Below are 19,299 nucleotides of genomic sequence, written 5' to 3'. Positions count from 1 at the left end.
TGTACAAAATCCAACTATAGTTAAGTATATTCTTATGCAATATAAATTCATTGAGACATCTAAAACCCTAAAAAACAAATATAAATAAAAAATTACTTTACAGCTAGATGTCGTTTACATTTTTTAAGATTTTACCTTCAAAATATGTTAAATATTTATTTAAGTATTTTACTTGCATTTGAGTTTCCAGCCAGTTATAAGGAGACTTTTCTCTTCAGTTTTAAATAGAACAGATCAATAAATTTTCCAAATTTGAGCATTTCAAAAATATTTAAGTTAGAAACATTTTATTAATCGTGTTTTACTAGAATTGTAGTAGATAAATATTTTAATAATTGAAATACTTAATGGTTTAATTTCGATTTTATATTTGACATATTCAAATCTAAAATAAATTTCTTCAAGTATCTGAATATCTTCAAGGTATATCATTAAAAAAAGTCATGGAATTTTAAACCTTTTATAAATTAAATTTTACAGGGACTACATTTTTTGAATATCTATCTTTGTGCTATACTGAATGTTTTCATTTGAATATGGTTTTTGCCATGTTCAAATCTTAAATACAATTCTAACCATCTATGTATTTTAAAGTCCACTCTTCTCAGCTACCAGTAAACCAGGCCATTAAATTTCTTGAAACTTAAGAATATTTTAAGAATAATATTTTACTGAAATATAATTGTAAAACATTATTTCATTTGAATATGATTTTTCCCATTTTGAATATCAGTTTCCACTATAGCAGGCCATTAAATAATATCTTTAAAATTAAGAATATTTTAAGAATCATATTTAACTGAAAATCACTTATGTGCTATACTGTTTGTTTTCAATTGAATTCCATTTTTGCATTATTCAAATCTTTAATACTTTTCCAGTCATCTACATATTTGTTTACAAGGCGACTCTTCTCAGTTTCCACCACAGCGGGCCATTAAATATCTTCAGTTGTGAAGGACCTCTCCTCGCGTTCTATTTCCACTCCGACTCGATTTGCCCGCCGTAGAGCTTCTCAGGTTTTGGACCAGCCGCAATATCCCTATTCCCGAGCTATTTACGTATACATATTGTGTGGCCGGGTGTCAGTTGGTCTGATTTGTTTGCCTTCGCCGGCTTGGCAAGTGGCCATTACAAGTGGCAAGATGGAATAGTTGCCCGGCCAGCTTCCGGTTGCCTTCGCTTTCGTTTTCACTCCATCCCCCCTGGGAGGATGGCCATCAATTTGGCCCTGTTTGTGTTTGTTTTCGTGTGTCTTGTGTTGCATGTTGCCGCCGTGCAGCAGCAGCAGCTGCAGCTGCAACACGAGATGTTGCTGTCGGTTGGGCACATGAAAAATGAACCGGCTGGGTTGTAATTTGTATGGGGAAAGGGCCCAGAAACAGGAGCAGCGGCAAAGGATAAAGAAAAGCGCCAAAGTGAGGCGTAAATCCAGGCGACCCGAAATGGCCCAAGAAGCGGATGCGGGGTCGGTTTAACTGGCCTTAAAAAATAAAATATACATATTGCATATCCGCGGGCACGCAATTTTACACGCACACATACCGCCCCCGAAAAATCTGACCCAGCCGAAATCCACAATCGTAACCATAGAAGCTTGGTAGGGGGTCTCAAGACCCTGATACATACGAAAAATGAAACGACCTAGTCATACCCTCAATTTTGGGACCAGTCTTCCTAAAGCCACAATAGTTTTCGTTGCCAAATTTATGTGAAAATCATTTTAACAACGAATTTACAACAGATTTGTATGTGCTATTGCTTATTATTTATACTTTTTTAAACTAGCAATGTTACACTAGTAAATATATTTATGTTTATATTTACATTGAGCGTCGGATTTTTGGTAGTTACTTTAAAAAAATAATTCAATACAGAGTTGTACATTTCAAAAATTGAAAAAAAGCTATTGAAGATCAAGTTTAAAAAAGTAAAATAATATATATATATAATAATAATAACAAGCACTAGTCTTAAGTTGTAAATATATGAGTGCATGTATCTTATTGGGATAATTAAAAAGTGTTTCAAAACTATTACGGAAATTTAATTTTTAATTGTTTGAAAATATTTTTTCTGTTTAGATCATATGCAGATTTCTTAAGGAATATTCAAATGTACAAATACTTCTAGCTTTTAAAACATAACAATTAAAACATAACAATTACTTAAATATTGCATAATTGCTAATGACTAAATATCAAGCACTAGTCTTAAATTGTAAATATATGATTGCAAGTATTTTATTCGATTTTTTAAAAAGTATTTTAAAAATGATTTTTAATTGTTTAAAATTATTGGTTCTGTTTATTTCATATGTTGATTTCTAAAGGAATATTAGGTAACGTACAAATACTTCTAGCCTTTAAAACATAACTATAATACTTCCTTAAATATTGCATATACATAATCCGCAATGATTGGTCAATAGGAGACATATTATGGTTCCTTATACATTTTATTTATTTTTTATTTATATAAAGTTAACTTAAGTTTAAAATCTTTAAGCTAACTAATGGGGTTTGAGCACTAGAAACTATGGCCTTCAACTCGATTTACACATTTTTAAATCATTTTAGAGAAGGACATTTTGCCTTAAATAAATCTGAAATAAAAATGGTTAACCTTTTACAATTTTGAATATGTTATCTAGACAATTTGATCACTATTATAATAATTATATACAGGGTAGCAAAGCCAGACCGCAAAGGAACAGCGCGAGCAAGCAATTTCATAGCCTACTTAGCGGCGCACGCTGCGAGTTATTCAAATTTGAATTAGGCAGGGCCAACATTTTATGGCTCCCACTGTCTGTCTGTCAGTGTATGGGTGTGGGTCTTTGTGTGGTTGTGTACCGCCGTATGGTTCTATAGATGTGTGTGTGCCCTTTTTGGGGGGGAAACCCAAAAGTATGCAGCATCTGCGTGGTACCCAGGCAAAACTTGCGGCATAAAATGCGTGGCACATGTGACGGCAACGGTGAGCGCTCCTTAATTAGATCATAGTTCCCCATCGTGACGCAGGGCAGCGTTTTACTGCCATCTCGGTGGAACACGAACCAGAAACAAGAACACAAAGAGCCCAAGGAGCAATGGAGCGATGGTGCGATGGCGGGACCAGGACCAAAACACCATCAACGTCATGCCCATCATCATCCTTATCATGGTACAGTGGGGCCAGGGCCAAGAAATTAGATTAAAAACTAATAAAATTAATCCATAAAATGAAAAACCTTTCTCCTTGTCTATTAGCTGAATTTCAAATATTTTTGCCCTAATAATGCAATCAGTCAATATACAAATTTAAATTGAAAGACGAAACTTACGCGAAAAGTTAAAGTTTTCAAGGATTTTTTTTTTATTTTATTAAGATATGGAAACCTCCACTTGCTCTGAAACATATGGGGAAATGAAGCAGAAATCTCATGGATTTTGGGATTTTTGCCTAAAAGTATGCAATGAAAATTGCCTGACTTGAAACATATATTTGCATACTTTTAGACACCTTAACATTTTATTTTATTTTTTATTTTATTGCTATAAAAGTTTAAAAATTAAAAATGGTTAAAAAAACCTTATTATTAGTACATATTGCTACTAATAAATTTAGATCTTCTACCAACTCTCATAAATCTTTCACTAGCTCTATCTTTTTTCCTGGTCTTTAAACCACTGTCCCTCGGCTAGAGAGTTGTGGCACATTATTGACTCACGCGCCGCATCGAATTTCCAACTCAATCATGGACAGAAAGTCGGCTGGGAAAAGGGCAAATGGTGGGGGGGGGGGGGAAAGCGGAAAATGGGAAATGGGAAATTTCGCCTGCTTTATGACTGGCAACTCACGCGACGCCACTCGCCAGCGTTTACGGTATTTGCATTTTAATTGAATTGAACTAAATTATTTTGTTTAGAGTTGGAAGGAATTGCCAGCCATTGAAAGCCTCAAAGTAGGCAACAGTTTCGCGAGAATGTAAAAGCCACAAGCCGCTAAAAAGTTGCACGAAACTTTGACATAAGACTCTGGCCGCAGGAAGAAAGTGAGATTGTCAGCGGGAGGGCTCTTGGGGCTCTAAGAAAACTTTTCTAATGGAGGGGCTTTCGCGCCGTGGCTGATTGGGCGTCCATCTTACCCAAACTCAAATCCAGACTGCACCCTGGAAATTAAGCGTTAAGTCCCCTCAAAAGTGAGAGAACGCCCAAGTTTGGCATAAAAGAATGCAGTTTTGAGTAAATCCCTTAATGATGTTGATGGCCGGTGGAAAATTTATGCTTTTCCAAGGACTTTAGGACTGGAATCTAGGTTAATTCTGTTAACTTAGTGTTGATTAACTATCTTGAGTAATTATAAATTAACCAAGAACAGAACTGAATAAATAACTAAATACAACGTGTCTAAAAGTTTGCAGTATATAAGAAAAACAGTATTTCTAAGTGCATTCATCGTACTTTCGAATACAAAATATATTATTGCATACTTTTAGGTAATTTTATAAAAGATTAATTTTTACTTTTATCTTTTTAGTTAAAAATATATTAGTTTTAAAATAAATATTAACCACATAATGCCCCACCGTTCCAGATGAGTTCTGCGAAGAGTATCCGCATAACCTGATGCCCACTCCTGGTTATTGGATCGAGTGCTCCCGCCAGAAGATCTCCATGCCCACGCCGCACACCATTTGGGATGAGAGCGACTCGGAGCACGAGGACATCCGGGCAGGAAGTGCCAGCGATGCCTATCTGGAGCGCGAGTGCAGCGATCTCTACGAGGACGACGAGGATTCGGAGGCCACGCCCAGGTGAGCTTTACTTGGCCTGTTAAATTATTTACTCTCAAAGAAAAAGGAGATATACGAGTATCACCATTGAGATTTTCTTTCTTAACGAATTTTCAAACTGAATATACATAAAAATATTTCCCAATAACTATATATAATATATATACATCTATTTTTATAATATGATATGATATGTATGATATAATACCAATTTTATATATGATATGATGTATATATTATATATATATTTTTATATGATATGATGTATATGTTACATATTTTCATATGATCCCTGCAGTCCCCGCAAGAAGACCACCATCGAGGAGCAGTGGGACCAGCAGGGCGCCTTCGAGCTGATCTCCGTGGAGCAGGAGACTTACGAGAAGTACTTCTACGGCACCGAGCACTGGAACTACTTCACCAGCGACGAGGACCTGGGTCCGGTCATCCTGTCCATCAAGCAGGAGACGCTCAACGGACGGGATCAGTTCCGCATCCTGGTGCGGGCTGGATCCTACACAGTGCATGGACTGATACCGGCGTCCTGTGTGTTTGCCGATAGGTAATGTACTAAAAAATAAAACACTATTAAAAAAGTCTACAGTTTTAATATATAATTATTGGTATTTTATAAAAATGTTACTTCATAATGTAATTTTAAAACTTCAACATTTTACAGATATAATCGCGAGGAGGTAGTTAGATCTTTAGGTAAAGAAGTTAATTTAAATCCACCCTTAACGTTAGGACAATTACCCGATACGCCAGAGGAATTATTAAAATTAGATCAGGTTCGTACTTATCTGATGGCTTAAAATAAAGTTCGGTATTTTTAAACACGCATTTACCTCTCGATAGGTTTTTATAAAATCAGAGTTAAAAGTTGGCGTCATATTTGTCAAAGAGGATCAGTATACCGAAGAGCAAATTCTGGACAATAATGAAAATTCACCGCTCTTCGACGAATTCCTCACGCTTCTGGGCGATCGAGTCCGGCTGCGCGGATTTGATAAATACAAAGGAGGCCTTGATACGGTGCACGACCTGACAGGTGAGTGGAACTACCTTCGAGTATTTCTTTTTAATTTCATTTGGATTTTTTTAAAATAAGAGATTGCCTTTAATTCATTGCTAAAAATGTTTATAAACTTTTAAGTAATAAATACAAAGGTCGCCACACAAACAGTATGCCACAAAAATTATAGACATTTTACAAAACCTAGAGATCCTCCATAAAATGGAATTAATATTTTTCCTAATATTTTTTTTACCATCTTTAAAGGTCTCTTCTCCGTCTATACGAACTGGCGCAACATCGAGATCATGTTCCATGTGTCCACCTTGCTGCCCTACGAGAAGCACGATCCGCAGAAGCTTCAGAGGAAGCGCCACATCGGCAACGATATCGTCTGCGTGGTCTTCTTGGAGGCGGATAACACCCGCTTCAGTCCCGCCTGCATCAAGAGCCATTTCCTGCACACCTTTATCCTGGTAAGTCCTGATTACCTTTATTGATCCAAGTCACAGACATACAATATAAAGTAAATATAGTTTTTATTATTATTTATTATTATATATTATTTTTTATTTCAAGAACAAATCGTTTTCAATGTTATTATACTATTGTTATTACGCAGAGAAAATTCTAACGTTCTTATCTGAGTTGAAAATGTTCTTAAAAATTTAACGAAATTTGTCCTTGAATCAAGTTAAGTAGGCGGTATTTACATTGTATATCTCAACAATTAAACTATTAGTCCAGTCAGCAGTGTATACTTATTAAAAAGTGGTTACATAAACTCAATTTAACCATTTTCTGCTCACCATTTCGTTCTGGTATTGAGAACATTGATAGAAAAATGTACTTACAAGGTTTTTGAGAACGAATTTTCTCAATTCAAGAACAATGTACTTGAATATTTCTTTCTGTTTACTAAACCTCATTTTCCTCTTCTTTAAAGGTTCGTGTTTCGGCCAGGATCAAGCACAAACCAACGAGATACGAGGTCTCTGTGGTGACCCGCGACGAGGTGGGTGCCTACAAGCCCTACCTGTGGGAGCAGTCCGTTTTCGAGAAGGGGCCGATGTTCCGGTGAGTTTCAACCTTTCGGAACATACACATATCTACAGAAACCCCCACACTTTCCCCACGAAAAATCCCCCCTAAAATCTGATTTTCCCTAGGGAATGGCTGCTGACGAAGATCGTGAATGGGGAGAGGGCCTCGTATTCGGCACCGAAATTCGCCCGAATGCAGGAGCGAACCCGGTCGCAGATGCTCGAGGATCTGGTGATGAATCTATCGAATCATGCGGAAACTGGACAGATACCGAAGCCATATAGACGGGGCAGTTGGCGACCGATCGGTGAGGATGAATATATCAAAATGTTGCATGCCCGAGTCCTAGACAACAACACACATCACGAACAGCAGCAGCAGTTGCTGATGCAGCAGCAGCAGCAACAAATGCCGCACTTGCAACACTTGCCGTCGCACAACATCTGCTGCTATTGCAATAACAATGCCAATGAGTTGCAATCACACCACAACAATAACAATAACAACAACAACACAACAGCCACACACAGACACAACAACAACAACAGCAACAACAATAACTATGAGCAACAACAACAACAGCAACAGCAACTACTTGAGAGCCAACAACAGCAACTACAATTGCTGCCACAACAACTACTGCAACACCATCTGCAATTGTCAACGTCGTCACTCACACACACGTCGTGTTGTGCCATGTTGCACCTGTGTGCGAGGCATAGTATGTGTGCCACGCCCCCAGACCACAGCCCCCCAGCTTTCACCGCCCCCTTTCACCCCCTTTTCTTCGGCCCGCATGTTTTTTGCCTGGCTTTGATGAATGACTTCTCAATATTTACATTTTCCTGGGCTCACCAAGAACATTAAAGAAGGTCCCAAATGCAAATTATTTTAAATGATATGGGACAGATCTTTGGGGATTTATCTATATTACAAGATAATAATGTCATAAAGAGTATATACCAAACATTTGAAGCATTAAATCTTATATTAGAATCAGGAAATTAGCAGAAGTTTTGGGGTTTCAGGATCACGTTAGTTGGTTTATATAATATAAAATAGATAGATAAAAAGATTCGCCAAAGAAATATATATTTACATATGTAGGTTATAGTTACCTTATCATCAATCATGTTTTAGAAAAGAGAATTAACTTTATTTATTTCTGAAAATAATATCAGATAAATATTAAATATTATTTAAAACATCTTTTGGGGCTACTTGCTAAATTAAATAGTTATTCATTTGTTTAAATGAACACCAGCATCTATGCATGATTGTATAAACAACATCTAATGCTTGATGTATATATTTTGTTATTTATTTCATAAATTAGTAAACCATTATAATAGAGTTGGCAAATATATCACCATTGTCTATTGTAAATAAAATCTTAGTTCAGTAATAAATTTAAAGACTTAAGTCCAAGGAAATGCCTTCTTTAAAGCATTAAGTCAGCAAGTTGTTTAATAAATCGCCAGCATCTTTCTTGCATTTCCTTTTTCTTGGCCTTAAAGCAAATCGCTAAGATTTTCTACTTTCCGTCCGACTTTAAGGAGATTTATAAAGAAATCGCGAGAACAAATTGCAGGCATTACTGGCAGCGGAACCAAAAATAAAAAAGGAAAATAGAAAAAAGGACATTTGCATTTGGTCCTTTGTGTCACGGCTGCTGTACGAGTATGTTTGATTAATCGTTTTGTCTTGCTTTCGGTTGAACTTTCACCCGCTGAGAGAAAGGGAGACGGAAGAGGCGGAAAGAGAGAGAGGGGGAGAGGGAGAAACACACACTGACACTTCCGTTTCCGCCATTAACACATCCGGCTGTGTTTGTGCCCACCGGAAACGTGCAGTCGTCGCTCGAAGCAATCACAGGGCTGTCTCACTTTCTCTTACTTTCTCCCCCTCTCTCTCTCGTGTCAACTTTATCCCCCCCCCCCCCCACAAGGACAATCTGCTCGTCCTTTATCTACACACAGCGACACTTGTCCGGCCAAGAAATATTGTTCATGTTTGTGTTATTTTATCAGTGGGGGATATCTATTGTTCCAGCCGCCCATCACCACCCACAAACCACCCACTAAACACCACACACCCCCCCCCTAGGATGTTGTTGCTGTTGTTGGTGGTGTGTCGTTGCTGTTGCTGTTTGTTGTGATTTTGTTTGGATTTCTTGTTATTTATTTGTTGCTATTTGTTGCACTAGACAACACAAATCTAATTTGATTTATTCATGCACACTTACACACCCGCAGATAACCCCCTCCCCCGCACACACACACACATACACACACACACACACACACACACACACACACTAGCACACTGAGAAAACCCGGAAGTGATCCCCATTGGGAACTATCCGTATTGAAATTATGCAAATTACTGCTCCAATAGTTTGGCATTTCCATTCCAATGCGATTGGGGAACTGCATAAATTCGGGGTTCTATATGTGTACAAACACAGCTGTGTTCAAAATAACAGGAGTGGTCAACCAGCAATAATTATAAAGATTTACCTTATAAAGCTAATGACAAAATTTAAAAAAAAAGTTACTCTAAATAAGCCAATGATTTAAAAAAATTAAAAATGCAAACAAGACAATAATATTCTTTTAATGTTTTAGGTAAAGAACTTGATATTTGATATGATAGAAGAATTTTTCTTCTCTAGTACTAAAATCTTGCAATTCTTTGTAATTCTAATATTTACAAAGCATATTTCTTTATATTTGTTTTTTATTGCCTAATCACTTTTGCATAAAATGTGTTTTAAAAATAATTTAAAGATTACAGTTTTTTCCATAAAAGTTTACTAAGAAATAATCTCAAAAAATAATTAAGTTAATATATATTAATTTTATATTAAGTTATAAAAAATACTTTCGATATTTTTAGTTCAGTTATTATTTTGTAACTGAACACAGCTGTATGGATATACATACATGTGTATACTCCTAAGAACCACTCAATTATATGACCAGTGGAGACTTTATTGAACTTATATCTCCCAGTTGTAATTATTCGATTGTGTGTGTTTATTATAACCACCTTCATAAATTTCACTCAAAATGCAATAAAACTGGCCACACAACGAGATGTGTGATTGGGTCTATAAGGGTGGTGCCCCATCCCTTTTGTGATATTTGCCATATGCCAGATGTTGCCAAATGTTTTTTCTTATCGAAAGGATGATTCACTTGTCAAAAATTAGTCATTTAATTTGAAAAAATGCGATGTATTTGTATATTTTATTAAATTTAAGATTTTAAGAAGATTTAAAACAGTTAAAACTTGTTTTAATCCTCCCTGCACACTTCTACACTGGTTTACCCATATTTACATAAGATAATAAGCATGTCACATGCATGACTTTTAACTTATAAATAAATTTCTTTCAGCGACTTTATCCCAATGATTTATATAGATATAGATTTTTAAATAAGGAATATTAAAAAAGATAGCAAAGTAACAAAGGAAATTCCCCAATTTGTTTTCTGCAGGTCACATGCGACCCTCGTCACCACTTCTGGATTCCGTTCGCGATCAATTCGAAGACTACGACCAGCTGGCCAAGGACTTTACCCGCGTATTCCTAAACGAAGAACCGTCGTGCCTGACCAACGCCCATCTCTTCGATGTCGTATTCCTGGTGGGCCAGTCCAAACAGAAGGCTCGATTTATAGGGGTCCGGGCAATCCTTGGTGTGCGGAGTAGAGTCTTTCAGGTTAGTTTCATGGAATTCAGAGTCAATAGTTGATAGTTTGAAGGGTTATTCGCCTTAAAAAACATCACTCTTTATTAAAAATTACAATCAAATTGATTACATACATTGATAACAGGGCGTATGAGTAATAAGCAATTTATTCACCCAGACAACGTTGCGTATGAGTAACAAAATGGCGGTTACTCAAGGTCACTCATACGCAATGTTGCCATTTTTAAAGCTCACTTACAACTGCGTACAAGCAATAAATCCTTGAAATTGTAGACTATTATCGTATTGTGGTTAATTGTATTTCCCTTAAAAACGAAGGACAGACGAAATGTGACGCAAACTAATTCTTTGACCACAGTAAATGTGAGTGAAAGCTCACTTACCTTGAGTTTAAGAACAATAGGTTTGGCACGCAAGCGTTTAAATATAAACAAACCTTTGTTTATCCTAAAAAAAAAAATAATAACATTCAGAACTATTGAGTGGCCTTCTTCATTTTTCAATTGAGAACTTTGAAACTTTTATTTGTGCGCTAAATTATAGTAGCTCTCTAAGAAGTACTATTCAGAGAAAAAGTCCATTTTCCCTATGTTTATTTTTAAGCTACTAATTTCCATTACCAACAAAATACCAAGGGCAATCTGTAAAGGGCAATCACATCTATAAATGGTTATTAAATAAAAAAAAACGTTAAACGAGTCATCAATTATTGATTTTTCGAGAGTATTTTAAGACGAAAACTTACACCAATACCTTTCACTAAGGTTTAATAATTAAGCAAATGAAAAATGGGAAATTACTGAATGAATTTCACAAAGGTTTAATAGTTAAGAGAATGAAAAATTGAAATTACTGAATGAAACAAAAGTCTTTTAATTAAATATAATTGACATACTTTGGCCATAATATTCCGGAATGAAACAAAAATCTTTTTGAACCAAAAGTCAACCGGATTTTGTATAGGTTTCAATTTGTTTTAAAAAAACTTCAGAGACTCAACGGAATATGAAATCTTTGATAAAAAATGTGATCTTTACTGTAATGCTCTTTTATTTTCCTTATAGGAAATGCTGTATGGCATTCAGACGGGCTTCGGATCGCCGCAGATTCCGGTGGCGGAGATCTTCGCGCGGCCGGCTCCCTCGCTGGTGTCCCCGCAGAACCAGAAACCCAAGAGCAACAACTACCTGACCGTTCCCGACTCCGACTCCATCCGGCCGAAGAGCGTGCCCTCGTCGCCAATGGTGAAGCGGGCCTTCTCCCGGCTGGGCACCATTACGGCCGGATGGGGCAGGTCGATCCGGAACAAGAACACCAACCAGCTGAATCCGGATGACAAGAAGAAGTGGATCTCGTCGACAGATTGTTCGAGTAAGGGTTTTCAGTCGGTGCAATGCAACCATATCGATGCGTGTTCTTTTCTCTCCGCTCTCTTTTGTTCTCTTCTCTCCTCTCTCTCCTGTGCGACTTGTGTTGATTTTCCGCATTTCCACATTACGTATACGTCCACCGTCTGCGTCCTTGCGTCCTTAAAAAACTCTCCAACTTTGCATCCCTAAAAAACCGAATCTTATATATGCAACTTGAAAAACGCACGCCGCACAAACTTTGCCTCAACCTAAAAAAAAAACTCTGCGTACTTTATATAACCATCACCTGATCTCAACTGACTTATAAATATATATATGTCCTAAACTCTATAAATACACCCGATCGTATGTCTTGTTTCGAACGACCACCAAACCTGTTTGTTGTGTTCCTTTCGTTGCAATTTGGTTTATCGCATAATATATTCTGGACGTGGTTCTTTCGTTTGCAAAAATTTTGACAATGCATCCTTTGTACAATTGGCCAAATAACTATTTTTTAAACCCACTTTCTGTTTGAATTTTACTGCACTTGATGTGATATTTAATATAACTGAAAACTCAAATATCATCATCGAAAAATCATCTTTATGTGTATATTGTCAATGCTTATTTATTTTACCTGCCCATATACCCTTGAAATTGTTTTCCATTATTTTTTTTTTTTAATTTAAACTTTAAACCTTAAAATTAATAAAATGAAATATAATTTCCGTATACTTAATATGAAATTCACCACAAAACATTCCCGCATTCCACTCCATTTCACCTCTACTCACCACAACTGCTTGCATTTTTACTGTTATGTACGATTTTGGAACAATTGGATTCGACACCAAACTGTTTTGAACTCTCGTTTGACTTTCTCTACTACTTTCACTACTTGACTTGATCCTTGTTTCCACTATCCTATGTCTACAATCTGTACTCTATGTTTCTCTCTTTTGTTGATCTCAACAAAATTCCATTCAACGTAAAACAACCAAACGAAATAATTTAAATTAAACAACAAACAAAATTTTGTCATTTTCTCATCTCACGTGACTCGCCAAACGCCTCACCACTCCCAAAAAAAAAAAAAAACAAAATTACAAATAAAAATAAAAATAAAAACCCGTCGCTCACTCAACACAAACTTCTTAACTTAATGCCTTTGGTTTCACCAATTATTTTATTGCCGACTGACAAATGATTTGATTTGCAATTATAATTTGCGGCTTTTGCTTTGCAATCGTTTGTTTTATTATTTCATTAATTTTGACGATAACCGATCAACAATAACCGACCAACCGACTATCGACAAACGATGACCGATCGACCAATGCCCCCTCCCACTCGATAACACCTCCCACTGGCGCCTGCAGACAGGGACAGCAAGGACAAGGACAAGGACAAGCCGGGCAACAACCAGCTGGCCGTGCCACGCCTCTCCGTCTGCGCCGACGCCCAGAAGGTCGATCGCGCCAAGCTGGCCCAGACGGAGTTCAACATCATCGAGTTCGACCCGGACACGTTCCGGGTCCTGCTCGACTACCTGCACACGGGCACCTGTCCGCTGACCTGCGTCTCCATACCAGGTGAGAAAACGCGAATTCTTCAGTAATACGCGATCTACAAAATGGTACTTATTTAAATTTAAAACAATTTTAAGCCGCGAATTCTTGAGTACAGTGTTTTAAGCTAGCATAAACTAGTTGGTTTTTGTATAGGGTTTAAAAATGGTACATGTATGCCTCTTAAAATTTAAAACATTTTTAAGCCGCGAATTCTTAGGTACAGTATTTAAGCTAGCATAAACTTTTTGGTTTTCAATTTATTACGCTTTGTATAGGGTTTAAAAATGGTACTTGTAAACCTCTTAAAATCTAAAACAATTTTAAGCCGCGAATACTTAAGTACAGTATTTTTCGTTTACCATGGAAAATGATACAATATATTTGTTCACGTATGTCTAAAAAACGAAAACAGGATAGTCTCGATTATATTCAATATTTCTTTATTAAATAAATAAATATTCTTGTGAAGCATTAAAAGTTATAGTTTTTAGTAATGGACGTGTAATTATCTTATTGGCGAACTTTAGTATGTATTTGGTATGTTTGTTACCAGGGCCAATTTTCCCTTTCTAGAAGTAAGATTAATCTAAATGTAATACTACTTTTTAAAAAATAATGTTCTGAGTAAAATTAAAAAAAAAACACAACTATTTTATTCAACTTATTTATTTTAAAATAATGATATTTAATTAAAAAAAACAATACTTCAAATTGGTGCTCGACCTATGCAAAACCTGGTCAAATTTATTTTTTTTACATCATTTTTAAAATAATTAAAATAAAAAAAATTGTCTCTGATTAAAACTCGTTAAATACCAAACACACTTACATAAAAATCTGACAAATTAGAAAATATGTTATATTAATATAATAAAAAAGGTACATCTACTAATATATATAATATTATATATATATTAAAAGATGTATCATTTCCAATTTTATATGAGCTATTTAAAAAAAAAAATAATTTTGTAACATATATCGGTAAATGTATCGTTACCCTTTTTTTAAAATTAATATTATATTTTTTTAAACTAATTTTTCAGGCCTTCTGTGCGCCGCGGAGCACTACGACCTGCCCGAGCTGCTGCAGGCGTGCTTCCACCACTGCAAGCAGTTCCTCCGCATCGAGGTGGTCTGCCCGATGCTCATCTCGCTGGAGAACTACTACTGGCGCTACACATCCGCCTCCGAGCTGGTCAACATGATCCTGTCGTTCGTGGAGAGCAAGGCGCACTCGCTGTTCAAGTGCCCGGAGTTTCTGCATCTTTCCGAATCGATGGTCCAGATGATCATGTGCCGGGAGCTGCAGACGCCGGAGATTCGGAAATTCGAGGCGATGCTGGCGTGGGCCCAGCACAAGGTGGGCAAGCTGAAGAATCATCCCAACAAGGACACCCAGTTCGAGTTCGAGTGCATTATGGAGCGGTTGACGCGGGATCTGAACCTGTGCCGAATCTCGCCCAGCGAACTGCTCACCGTTGTCCTGCCCTCCAAGTCGATGAAGAACGAACGCATCATGGAGACGTTGATGGTGCAGGTGAATTTGGGCACCTATAGGATGCCCGAGTTGGATGCGTACCGTCAGCAGTTGCGCCAGCAGGAGTCCGCCGAGGCCACCGTCCAGGTCCACCGGGGTGGATGAGACAGTAAGAATGTGAGTTTCGATTTGGAGCAGCAGCAGCAGCAGCAGCACCTCCAGCAGCAGCTTGATCAGCAATCGGATACGGATGCCACAGTAGTTGTCCACCAGCAGCAGCACCACCAACAGAACCACCACCATCAGAATGCGCAACCCATCGATGCCCGTGCTTATGCCATGGCCTCCCTGGCCGCCGCCCTCGAGATGCAGCATCCGCTGCAGAATCCCCATCCTCTCCAGCACAATGCTCCCCGCGATGCCACCGACGAGGAGGTGGAGCTGTATGCCAGCTTCGATAATGCACCGAGCACCAGCCGGGTGGCCGCCCAGATGCAGGCCGCCAAGGAGGCGCGCCGGAAGAGATGGGCGGCCGATGGGGCCAGCGGGAGCAGCGGGGACGGAGGGTGCGCCAGCGGGAGCAGCGGCAGCGGGCGGCGGTACTAAACCAACGGGTGTGACCCTGTGTGACTGAGTCAAAATGTAAACCTAATATGCAGAAATTCGCCAAACCTTTAATTGGAAAAAAAGCTAGAACCAGTTGGGAATTATAGCACCGTAGAAGTAAAAAACTTCTTTGTTCTACAAAAATTTTCTAACTTTCGGACAAAATTCGCCAAAAATAAAAATACAATGTACAAAAAAACAAATTTTAATGGCGAATTTCTAATATTTAGGATACACTTTTTAATGAATATAAAATGAATGAATTTGAGCAGTGATTGGAAGAATATTTTTTACCTAACATATAAATCTAGATAAGTTCATTGGACCGCTTAACCTGAATTCCATTTTAAAAAAATAATAATTCATTCAAGTGCTTACATTTTTTTTTTAGTTTTTAACCACATGCCTTAGCTTAAATAAAAAGTGTATTACTTTGTTTGGCACACTATGGTTCGCAAAGCGATTTGGTTGAAATTCGCTTTCTTATTTATTACAAAATTGGTATAAAGAGAAAAGCAAACAATATTGAGTTTCAAAATTATAAGATATATTTAAGTTAAAAACTTCAAGGAAGGTGTCTTTATAAACTTAATTCAGACAAAGGTGTTTTGTTTTATTTTTATGTTATGATTTGGTTGAAATTTGCTATCTTATTTGTTAAAAATTGGTATAAAGAGAAAATCAAACAATATTGAGTTTCAAAACTGTAAGATATATTTAAGTTAAAAACTTCAAGGAAGGTGTCTTTATAAACCTAATTTAGACAAAGGAGTTTTGTTTTGTTTTTATATTATGAAATGTTTTGGCGTTACGTTTAGACTTGTTATTTAAATTCTTATGTATTGAATAAGTTTAAAAAAAAAATACCTTTTTCATTTCAGTCACTCAATCGAAGTCTTAATGTTTGGGCGCCACTTGGTTCTAAATTATTTAAGTTTTAAACATGAAAGAGGAGTATTTCCCCAATAATAACCCTTTGTTTTTCATAAAATTATAAAACTTTGTAAAAGAATTATTCGTAATCTAAATTTTCATACCTAGATAGGCCATTGCATTTGGGCAAATATTCAAATTTGTATAGATACTTCTTATCACTGTGTGAGTGGGTGACTGTTTTTGAGTGATTTTTGTGTGTGAGTGCGACTAACCCATCGCTCGAAAGGACGCCCGAACCATCCAAATCGAAACTGACATTGTTAACTCTTACATTCACCCCGGAATGACAAGAGCCCCCGATTTTTGGGGGGGTATTTTGAGAGAGAGCGGAGGGAGACGGCGGCCCAAAACCCACCCCCTCCCGCCCCCCTCTTCAGAAGATATTGGTGGAGGATCCCAGGCAAAGGCATAAGCATTTTCTACAAGTATTACCCAACATATATGTATATGTGTACGTCGCGTATGATTGTCCTAGAAAGGTGTGTAGACTAGTGTGTTAAGGAACCACTGTGGCATTCGAATTTTGATACCCACAATCGAACATAACCCCAAAAAAAAAATTAAAAATAAAATGCAGCAAGGAAAAACAGTCGCAAAAAAAAAGGGAAAAACCAGAAAAAAAACAAACGCTTACTGATGTAAAACAAAGACTTAAAACTTAAAAAAAAAAAATAAATAAATATGAATATAAATGGTAAAAGAATTTTTTTAATAAATGTTATTGAACAATGTAAGCTGAACAAAAAAAAACAACCTCTCAACCCGGCCCTCTTCCCACTTCCCACTGTAAACCAGTTCCCTCAATAAAATCAAGTTACCCAATTTATTACCTAAGGAACTACTATATGATGTACTTAAATGTTCATGAGAATTGCAAGCATAATCTAACTGTTCGATAGATTTTCTGTTTGGTTTTTGTATTGTATGTTAATTTGTTACTACAAGAAAGCCAATGGAGAATATTATATATAATTATCTACATTTCAAGACAAGTTCGCTTGTGCTCCTGTACATTAAATACTGGTAACTATAGTTATACTAAACTGTAATATTACCATTACTTGTTCGTACAAGTAAAGAGAGTCCAGAGAACCAGAAAAACCGTTACATAAGTGCAATATCTAAGTGTATGTTTGTATAGCCAATAAAGTATTTGACCTAAGAAATAGTCCCTGCAAAAAAACATATATAGAACAACCTCAGAACAAGAAAACCAACCAAAAAGGAATCACTTCCGATAGATTGGAGCCGAAAACCCCCAGAAAACCTGAACAGAAATTCAACTTAAGGCTATAAAAGCCAAAGAAACTAAAAACACAATATTACCCATAAAAGATCCTAAGAAATCCAAAGTGTAACCAGAAATAGAAAAGAAGAAAACAAAAGATACAAAACCTATAGCTTAATTGGTGTTATTGATCCCCTAGGAAATCAGTCAATCCTGCACTATCTAAATTTTGTATTTCCAATACCACTTCTCTAGGAGTAGGTTCTTAGTTTTACTTTTACTTTCCTATAAACCCATTCGACCGCAATTTAATTTATACTTTACAAATGGGGACAAATCTCTTGCCCTGCGCGAATTCTTCAGTTGCCAATCTCGTTCTCAAGTGAGAAAAGCCCGACTTTTAATCAATTATATCAATGAACAAAGCAAAATCTGGTGCAACAAGAAAACTAAATGTAAACGGCAGCATTTCCAAAAGGGTTTCACTTAAATGTTCAAAGACGCATATATCAAAATTCAATATCTAACTGTACAACCAAGTTTATCAAGTGTCTGGCAGGTCATTTATAAGTAAGCCTAAATGTAAGCAGTTAAGATATTAAATTCCCAAAGAAAAACAACCTAAGAAAAGCAAAACCAATAATTAAACGCTTTCAATGTGCAAAAACCGATTAACTATTAATGTTAAAAAAAAAAGAAAACCAGCTAAGCTAAAAACTACATTCTTGGAAAATAGTAACAGGAAAACATTTTGGGGACTGGGGACAGATATTGTGACAAAAAACATAAATAAGAACACTTTGATGTAATTTGAAACAGAGAAGGCCAAGGTGCCATTCAATTCAAAGTTAGTTATACAAAAGTTGTAAGTTTTTTTTTTGTTGATCAATCTACAAAAAACAACAAATAGCAAGAGGTTTAAATGGGCATAAAACATAGCTGTATTTTTACTGTCGCTCTATCGACTCAAATATACTGTTTGAACTGAATGTACTCATCTGATTAATATAAATGTATTTACCGCAGATAACCGATATACCGAAAATAAACAATAAGTGCTGTTTCTATATGTTTGTCCCGATCAGCACCGCCCCTCTGCCGTAATTAACCCACCCAACCACCGGCAGGCAGAGTGGTGCAAAGTGGTGCGAAACGGACTCACTTTTGATAGCTGATTAAAAACAGGCGGGAAACCGAACAAAAAATACCACTCAGTGTGTAAAGCCGTGACTCCTTTTGAGCTGAAGATATCTACAATATACCCAAAAAAAAACACATACATAAAACTAACAAAAAAATTTGTTTAATTGGAAAACAAAACTCAATTGAATGCGGAATAAAGCTAAATAAATGTTGTAATTGCCAGAGCCAAGCATAACAGGAAAAAATAAAATAAAAATTAAAAACAAATGTTGAATGCCATTTTCTATTTTTATAGTGGTGGGTATTGAACCTAGGGCTTACAGAGGATATATTACGTTCAAGAACATTTTTATTTGATGTTTCCTCTAGTTCTTAAAGAGGGCATGTTCCAATGATCTTTTGAATAACCTAATACCATAATAAAACACA

At 36.6% G+C, this 19,299-nt stretch overlaps 1 protein-coding gene across 3 annotated transcripts in view; it reads left to right on the top strand.

Annotated features, from left to right (window-relative positions):
• The window catches only part of rsh (Rap GTPase activating protein radish), a 134,357-nt gene extending 115,218 nt beyond the window's left edge, over window positions 1–19,139 (top strand). For 2 of the 3 annotated variants that reach the window (XM_036821107.3, XM_036821108.3), the window contains 11 exons: window positions 4,579–4,798; window positions 5,076–5,339; window positions 5,457–5,568; window positions 5,636–5,828; window positions 6,060–6,268; window positions 6,739–6,869; window positions 6,962–7,143; window positions 10,340–10,563; window positions 11,619–11,925; window positions 13,286–13,498; window positions 14,524–15,264. In XM_036821107.3, the coding sequence (XP_036677002.1) occupies window positions 4,579–4,798; window positions 5,076–5,339; window positions 5,457–5,568; window positions 5,636–5,828; window positions 6,060–6,268; window positions 6,739–6,869; window positions 6,962–7,143; window positions 10,340–10,563; window positions 11,619–11,925; window positions 13,286–13,498; window positions 14,524–15,122 (2,654 nt within the window). In that variant the 3' untranslated portion in view covers window positions 15,123–15,264. Of the gene's footprint in view, window positions 1–4,578; window positions 4,799–5,075; window positions 5,340–5,456; window positions 5,569–5,635; window positions 5,829–6,059; window positions 6,269–6,738; window positions 6,870–6,961; window positions 7,144–10,339; window positions 10,564–11,618; window positions 11,926–13,285; window positions 13,499–14,523 lie in introns of all 3 variants that reach the window. The other variant, XM_036821109.3, reaches the window with a different exon arrangement.
• The last annotated feature ends 160 nt before the right edge of the window (window positions 19,140–19,299 follow it).

This window comes from Drosophila suzukii, chromosome X (assembly GCF_043229965.1).
Source record: "Drosophila suzukii chromosome X, CBGP_Dsuzu_IsoJpt1.0, whole genome shotgun sequence".
Classification (NCBI taxonomy): domain Eukaryota; kingdom Metazoa; phylum Arthropoda; class Insecta; order Diptera; family Drosophilidae; genus Drosophila; species Drosophila suzukii.
This window is presented reverse-complemented; position numbering and strand designations above follow the sequence as displayed.